General features: G+C 50.1%; 1 protein-coding gene across 1 annotated transcript; it reads left to right on the top strand.

Moving 5' to 3' along the window:
* The first annotated feature begins 2,260 nt into the window (after positions 1 to 2,260).
* On the top strand, positions 2,261 to 7,462 carry TUBB (tubulin beta class I). Its single transcript, XM_010368217.2, has 4 exons — positions 2,261 to 2,618; positions 4,583 to 4,691; positions 4,964 to 5,074; positions 5,380 to 7,462. Exons 1-4 carry the CDS (start codon positions 2,562 to 2,564, stop codon positions 6,435 to 6,437), a joined length of 1,335 nt encoding a protein of 444 aa, XP_010366519.1. The 5' UTR covers positions 2,261 to 2,561; the 3' UTR covers positions 6,438 to 7,462.
* The last annotated feature ends 632 nt before the right edge of the window (positions 7,463 to 8,094 follow it).

Genomic DNA, 8,094 nt, shown 5'->3' on the forward strand with positions numbered 1-8,094 from the left:
GTCGAACAGAGAAAACTGGCTTGCACTCTGTCTTAAAGCCTGTCCCCACCTTTCGAGGGGCGAGGGAAGGATGATAAAATCATTTATTTTTATTTTTTAATTAATTAATTAATTAATTTTGAAATGGAGTTTCGCTCTTGTTGCCTAGGCTGGAGTGCAGTAGCGCGATCTCGACTCACAGCAACCTCTGCCTCCCGGGTTCAAGCGATTCTCCCTGTCTCAGCCTCTCAAATAGCTGGGATTACAGGCATGCGCCACCACACCCGGCTAATTTATATTTTTAGTAGAGACCGGGTTTCTCCATTTGGTCAGGCTGGTCTTGAACTCCTGACCTCAGGTAATCTGCCCGCCTCGGCCTCTCAAAGTGGTGGGATTACAGGCGAAAGCCACCGCGACCGGCCATTTATTTGTCCTTTTTTGAGACGGAGTTTCGCTCTTGTTGCCCAGGCTGGAGTGCAATGGCGCGATCTCGGCTCACCGCAACCTCCACCTTCGGGGTTCAAGGAATTCTCCTGTCTCAGCCTCCCTTAGTAGCTGGTATTACAGGCATGCGCTACCACGACCGGCTAATTTTGTATTTTTAGTAGAGACGGGGTTTCTCCATGTTGGTCAGGCTGGTCTAGAACTCCCGACCTCAGGTGATCCTCCCACCTGGGCCTCCCAATGTGCTGGGATTACAGGCGTGAGCCACCGCACCCGGCCTATTTTATTATCTCACAGTAAGACATGAAGAAAACGGTAACTATAACACTTGCATAATTCATAAAGTCCGTTCTGTTGGTTATCTCAATTCTGTCCACAACAGTCAAATAAGCAGATTTTACAAACAAGGAGTTGAAGCCCTGCAAAGTTAAAGGACTTTCCTAGGATCCTACAGCTAATATAGGGACAAATTGAAACAAGTTATCTGATTGTGTATTTTGAGTTATTTCTACTCCCACAAAATGACTGTTTTCATTTCCCTAAAACATAGAGCATTATATTTTAAGTGGGTAGAGAGGGCTTACACAAGTTGATGTTCCCTTATTTAGAAGGCAACTTAGAAATACATTGATCTGCCCGCCGCGGTGGCTCACGCCTGTAATTCCAGCACTTTGGAAGGCTAAGGCGGGCGAATCACGAGATTAGGGGATCAAGGCCATCCTGGCTAACATGGCGAAACCCTGTCTCTACTAAAAATACAAAAAAAAAAAAAAAAAAAAAAAAAATCGATCTGTGTGTAATCGAATGTGAATTAACAATGATGTTGACTTGATACTACATTTCTGAGTGGCCAGACTGCAACATCCTGGAGGACAGGGAACTAATTTTTAATCATTTTGTAACCATAGTTCCTAATTTTGTGGATACATAGTAACTATCAAATAAGTGAATAAATCTCTGGGAAGAAGCAGATGGACTCTGTCTTGAGCCCATCCAATTTTCCCCCATCAATTACCCCTTCTCCTTTTTCAATACTGGGTATCTTGCAGAGTTGCAATGGCGGCCACCTGGTCAGTGAAATAAGCGAACCACTGACTTCATTAACATGTCTAAAAAGGTAGGCTGAAAAAACTGAAAATCTATCAGGCATCTCATTCCATAGTTCCCTGTTTGACAAGAAGATCAAGGTGTCTTCAAAGTCTGCCCTAAGGCCCAGATCTCCTACGTGGATGGAGACTTCTAGTTTCACAAATCCCCAATGTCGGTTTCTCTAAACTATTTTATTCTTTGAACATACTCTCCAGACAACATCTCTATCCTGAAAAGCCCTTGCTGCAATTTTGTTTCTCTTTCAAAACAATGACTCGAAAATTCCCAAGGAAATAGCAAGCAAGAGGGCGATTCCCTTCTTGAAGCATTTGAGGGAGCAGAAGCTTACTGAAGTTCATGACTTGTGTCACCAAAGGCCAGAGGTAGCAGAGCACGGTGCCACACTACTCCCCATTTTCCGCTGAGCTAAGCAATTCTGTCTTCCCTAGAGGTACTGCAGCTGGGAGCTTTCAGGGCGTGCCTCACCACCCAACTTCTGGAACCCCAGACTTCTCAATTTCTGTATCCCCGAGAACTGCTCACTTTTTGTGCAAAAACCTCAGGCACAGAGGAAAGGAATCTTGCGCAAGGTCGTTTTTCATTTACAAAACAAAAACCCAACAAAAACCAAACCGGTACCCACCCATTCGTCACTTCATTTTGCACCGTGAACAACAATAGGGGACTACAACTCCCAAAGAGGACTGCGCTCGTCCACTGGCTCAGAGGCCAATGGACGCCTGGTACATGACCGGCATCGACTAATCAGGGCCAGGCTTGATGAGGCTTTGTCTCCCGACCGCGCGCGGGGCCGATTCTCCCGCCTCCCAGCGCCGGCGCACGCGCGCCCCGCCCAGCCTGCCTTCCCTCCGCGCCCTCCCCTCTCCTTTCTCCCTCTCAGAACCTTCCTGCCGCCGCGTTCGCACCTCGCTGCTCCAGCGTCTGGGGCGCATTCCAACCTTCCAGCCTGCGACCTGCAGAGAAAAAAATTACTTATTTTCTTGCCCCATACATACCTTGAGGCGAGCAAAAAAAAATAAATTTTAACCATGAGGGAAATCGTGCACATCCAGGCCGGTCAGTGTGGCAACCAGATCGGTGCCAAGGTAAGAATTTTACACCTCTTCTATTTCTTTTTAGAAGGAAAAATCCAGGTAAGTTATGAAAAAATGGTTGTGGGGCATTTGCGCTCTCCATCCTTAATCAAGCTTTGCCCCTCCCAAGTTTTTGTTACATTTATATATATAATAAGTAGCATTTGCTTTTGGAAAGCTGGGAATCATTTTTCTTGGCAGGCACATTTTGGAGAAACTAGTAAAAGGGCTCTTCGGGTTTCGGGGGCGGGAAGACCAAGGACATATGTTACTTAAAAGGGCTTCTAACGGTCCGAGAACCGGGCAGGGAGAGAGATGCGGAAACAGTCGGAGACAAAGCGGGGCGAGGTTTTGCCCATGTGCATCCCGCCCAGCCCCCCCTGCGGGGTTCGTAGGGCCAAACGGGAGCGGGAAGGGGTGAGGCTGTCGGGCGACTGCAGAGAGCTCCAGTGCAAAGGTCGGGGGGCGATGCGCCAGGGTAGGCTGCGCTGGGCGCTACCATTCACAAAAGATCAGGGACCCCAGCGCGCCCGCGACCCCGGAGGGCCCGTCCTGTAGTTCCTGGGTGGAAGGAGAATAAGAACGGGATTAATTTTTCTTGCTTTCATGGCCCCTAAGCGAGACCTCTTTAGGGCGTGAACTGATATGTCGAGAAAATGGGGGTGTGTGGTTTTCTTTAACGAGTCCCTCAGGACTTAATGAGAGAGAAAGAATGCTTTAAATCAAGGGGGAGCAATCTAGCAAAGGAATAAAATTCCGAGGCCAAGGGTTTTTTTTTTTTTTTTTGCGCGCGGTTACAGTGTAGTGGGGGAGGGGCGGGAGGAAGTGCGGGTGCTACGTTGTAGCAGAAGGGCGGGGCCCTGCGGGGCGGGGCCAGGGCGCCGCTGGCGCGCCGGGACAATGCGGCGTTGCCCGCCGGCAGGGGCGCGCTATCCTGGTCCCCGCCCCTCGCGCGGAATTTTTGCCCCTGGCCCCGCCCACGTGCGAAGGCCTTTGTCGGCGGCTCGACCTGCGCGTGCGCCGCAGTCACGTGGAGGGCGGGGGGTGGTCGACTGCGGCAGCAGCTCTTTTCTAGTACCCCAAGCCTTTTGTGCGCCGCGCGGTGGGGCGGTGCCCAGCTCGGGGGAAAGACAGCGGCGCTTATCCAAGTATGGTCGCCCTCCATCCGCCCACCGAGCACTTGGGACCTGCTGCACATAATCCCGAGCAGGGAAAGCTGTGGCTTTCCCGGGGGAGCGAGTGTCTAGGGGAAGGGTGTGGCAGGCACACAGGATGCCAGGTCCTAGAACAACGGTCTGAGCGCGTGTGGAATTAAAATGGGAGATGTGGGGCTGAGGCGGGCTAATTGGGATCGCTCCAGCTCAGGGGTTTGAGACCATCCTGGGCAACAAAGCGAGACTCCTACCCCCCGCCACATCTCTACAAAAAAAATAAAAAATTAACTGGGTGTGGTGGCGCGCGTCTGTGGTCCCAGCTATTCGAGAGGCTGAGATGGGAGGATCGGTTGAGCCTGGGAGTTCCAGGCTGTAGTGATCCGTGATTGCACCACTGCACTGCAGGCTGGGCAACAGAGGAAGACCCTGTCTTAAAAGTTAAAAGAAGCTAGGCGCGGTGGCACACGCCTGTAATCCCAGCACTTTGGGAGGCCGAGGTGGGCGGATCAAGAGATCTAGACCATCCTGGTCAACATGGTGAAACCCGTCTCTACTAAAAATACAAAAATTAGCTGGGCGTGGTGGCGCGCGCCTGTAGTCCCAGCTACTCCGGAGGCTGAGGCAGGAGAATCGCTTGAACCCGGGAAGCAGAGGTTGCAGTGAGCCGAGATAGCGCCATTGCACTCCAGCCTGGCGACAGAGCGAGACTCCGTCTCAAAAAAAAAAAAAAGAAAGTTAAGAAAAAGATGAAATAAAATGGTAGTTGGGGACGTAGTTGACTGGGACTTGACTTGTTGTGGTCTCGTTGCTTCTGCCCGGCAGTTCTGGGAGGTGATCAGTGATGAACATGGCATCGACCCCACCGGCACCTACCACGGGGACAGCGACCTGCAGCTGGACCGCATCTCCGTGTACTACAATGAAGCCACAGGTAAGGGCAGGAGCCCGGGCAGCTCAGGTTCCCTTCCCTGTCTCCCACTTCTCTGGGGTCTTTTTCCATTCTTGGGCACGCCTTATCCCCTTTGGGTGAATCTGTCATTTTCTCCCTTTTGTGAACCACCGTCGGGGCCAAAGACGTCTTCTGCCACCTGGTGGCAGGACCTGAAACAACAAGTCTTGGGTCCCTGCTGTCTCCCATTCCCAGTATATCTATACACCTTCTCCTCTGCCAGATCTCACAGCTCTTAACTTTATTCTTTGTAGGTGGCAAATATGTTCCTCGTGCCATTCTGGTGGATCTAGAACCTGGGACCATGGACTCTGTTCGCTCAGGTCCTTTTGGCCAGATCTTTAGACCGGACAACTTTGTATTTGGTAAGTTATGCAGATGATATACTATCGTGTTCAACTTATTTGAGTGCAAGGACACAGCAAAAGTTAGGAGATGATTGTTGTACTGGAGTGCTAAGAACTGTGTTCTGAAATCTAATGGAGGGTAGAGGTAGGGTAGAGGTACTGCCTGCTGTTGCTGGTACATTATGGGGTAGTGGGGGGAGAATACATCACAGTGAAGGAGAAAGAAGATACATCCAAGGGGATTATTTCTAAAGTTGAAAGATGGAAACATCATGTATCTTCCATACCCTGTTAATTGAGCTTTTCTCTTGACTGCATTCCAGGTCAGTCTGGGGCAGGTAACAACTGGGCCAAAGGCCACTACACAGAGGGGGCTGAGCTGGTTGATTCTGTCCTGGATGTGGTACGGAAGGAAGCAGAGAGCTGTGACTGCCTGCAGGGCTTCCAGCTGACCCACTCACTGGGCGGAGGCACAGGCTCTGGAATGGGCACTCTCCTTATCAGCAAGATCCGAGAAGAGTACCCTGATCGCATCATGAACACCTTCAGTGTGGTTCCTTCACCTAAAGTATCTGACACCGTGGTCGAGCCCTACAATGCCACCCTCTCCGTCCATCAGTTGGTAGAGAACACTGATGAGACCTATTGCATTGACAACGAGGCCCTCTATGATATCTGCTTCCGTACTCTGAAGCTGACCACACCAACCTACGGGGATCTGAACCACCTCGTCTCAGCCACCATGAGCGGTGTCACCACCTGCCTCCGCTTCCCTGGCCAGCTCAATGCTGACCTCCGCAAGTTGGCAGTCAACATGGTCCCCTTCCCACGCCTCCATTTCTTTATGCCTGGCTTTGCCCCTCTCACCAGCCGTGGAAGCCAGCAATATCGAGCTCTTACAGTGCCAGAACTCACCCAGCAGGTCTTCGATGCCAAGAACATGATGGCTGCCTGTGACCCCCGCCACGGCCGATATCTCACCGTGGCTGCTGTCTTCCGTGGTCGGATGTCCATGAAGGAGGTCGATGAGCAGATGCTTAACGTGCAGAACAAAAACAGCAGCTACTTTGTGGAATGGATCCCCAACAACGTCAAGACAGCTGTCTGTGACATCCCACCTCGTGGCCTCAAGATGGCAGTCACCTTCATTGGCAACAGCACGGCCATCCAGGAGCTCTTCAAGCGCATCTCGGAGCAGTTCACTGCCATGTTCCGCCGGAAGGCCTTCCTCCACTGGTACACAGGCGAGGGCATGGACGAGATGGAGTTCACTGAGGCTGAGAGCAACATGAACGACCTCGTCTCTGAGTATCAGCAGTACCAGGATGCCACCGCAGAAGAGGAGGAGGATTTCGGTGAGGAGGCCGAAGAGGAGGCCTAAGGCAGAGCCCCCATCACCTCAGGCTTCTCAGTTCCCTTAGCCGTCTTACTCAACTGCCCCTTTCCTCTCCCTCAGAATTTGTGTTTGCTGCCTCTATCTTGTTTTTTGTTTTTTCTTCTGGGGGGGTCTAGAACAGTGCCTGGCACATAGTAGGCGCTCAATAAATACTTGTTTGTTGAATGTCTCCTCTCTCTTTCCACTCTGGGAAACCTAGGTTTCTGCCATTCTGGTGACCCTGTATTTCCTTCTGGTGCCCATTCCTTCCATCTGTCCAGTTAATATTTCCCTCTTAAAAATCTCCAAGACGCTGGGTCTCATCCAGATCCCATTTAGAACCAACCAGGTGCTGAAAACCCATGTAGATAACGGCCACCATCCTAAGCCCAAAGTAGAAAGTGGTAGAAGGTAGTGAGTAGAAGTCACTATATAAGGAAGGGGATGGGATTTTCCGTTCTAAAAAGTTTTGGAGAGGGAAATCCAGGCTATTAAAGTCACTAATTTCCAAGTATGTCCATTTCCCATCTCAGCTTCAAGGGAGGTGTCAGCAGTATTATCTCCACTTTCATTCTCCCTCCAAGCTCTACTCTTTGGAGGGGTCTGGCCCACTCTTGTCAAGTGGAATCCTTCCCTTTCCAACTCTACCTCCCTCATTCGAACTCCTTTCCCCTGATCAGAGAAAGGTATCAAGGGGGCGGGGGGAAGAGACCAGCCTTGGTCCCTAAGCCTCCACAAACGTCCTCTGAATCCCCCACCTTTTCTTACCCCCAAAAAAGAACAAGCATCCCTGACTGTGGAATGGTGTATGCCACATCAGTGTTTGAGTCAATCCCCAGAGGAGAGGGGAACCCTCCATCTTTTTTTGCAACATCTCATTTCTTCATTTTGCTGTTGCTTCCCCCCGCACACACTTGGTTTTGTTCTTTCCTACATTTGAGATTTCTATTTTGTGTTGAACTTGCTGCTTTTTTTCATATTGAAAAGATGACATCGCCCCAAGAGCCAAAAATAAATGGGAATTGAAAAAAGCTACGAGATGTGTGCTTATTTAGAGCAACACTGCTGATGGAGGCCTGGGGCCTGAGTTCAGGTGCACTGCTCTCAAATTGACACTTCACAATATTAAGTCCCTGTCCCATCTATGGGTTCTGCATCCATGGATTCAACCAACTGGATATTGGGAAAATAGTTGTACTGGACATGTATAGACTTCTCATTCCCTAAACAATAATAGTGTAAACTATTTACATAAGATTTGCATTTGATTAGGTATTACAAGTAATGTAGAGATGATTTAAAGTACACAGGTTATATGCAAGTACTACATTTTATATGAGGGACTTGGGCGTCTCCCGATTTGGTATTTCAGGGAGGTACTGGTAAGGACACTGACTACTGAATAGACCCTCACATCGTTATCTCTGGTACCCAAACTGTTCCCAGCACCAGTCAGTCTTTTTAATGGAGTCTCTGACGGCTCACTGCAGCCTTGATCTCCTGGGCTCAAGCAATCCTCATTCTCCCAAGCAGCTGGGACTGTAGGCATGAGCCAGGTGAGCCAATGCACCAGGTCCACCAATGAGTCTTAACTGGGGAAGGCATAGGCTTAGATACAGGATCCAGCGCTGGAAAATGGAAGCTGAGAAGAATGACAAGTCAT

The sequence above is a fragment of the Rhinopithecus roxellana genome, chromosome 4 (genome assembly GCF_007565055.1).
Source record: "Rhinopithecus roxellana isolate Shanxi Qingling chromosome 4, ASM756505v1, whole genome shotgun sequence".
NCBI lineage: Eukaryota > Metazoa > Chordata > Mammalia > Primates > Cercopithecidae > Rhinopithecus > Rhinopithecus roxellana.

What these genes read in the sequence shown, in the direction of transcription:
- TUBB (XM_010368217.2), top strand. Translation starts at nt 2,562, where the DNA reads ATGAGGGAAATCGTGCACATCCAGGCCGGTCAGTGTGGCAACCAGATC. An exon ending in GTACTACAATGAAGCCACAG is followed by an intron (nt 4,692 to 4,963) that starts GTAAGGGCAGGA and finishes TATTCTTTGTAG; the next exon opens with GTGGCAAATATGTTCCTCGT. An exon ending in ACCGGACAACTTTGTATTTG is followed by an intron (nt 5,075 to 5,379) that starts GTAAGTTATGCA and finishes ACTGCATTCCAG; the next exon opens with GTCAGTCTGGGGCAGGTAAC.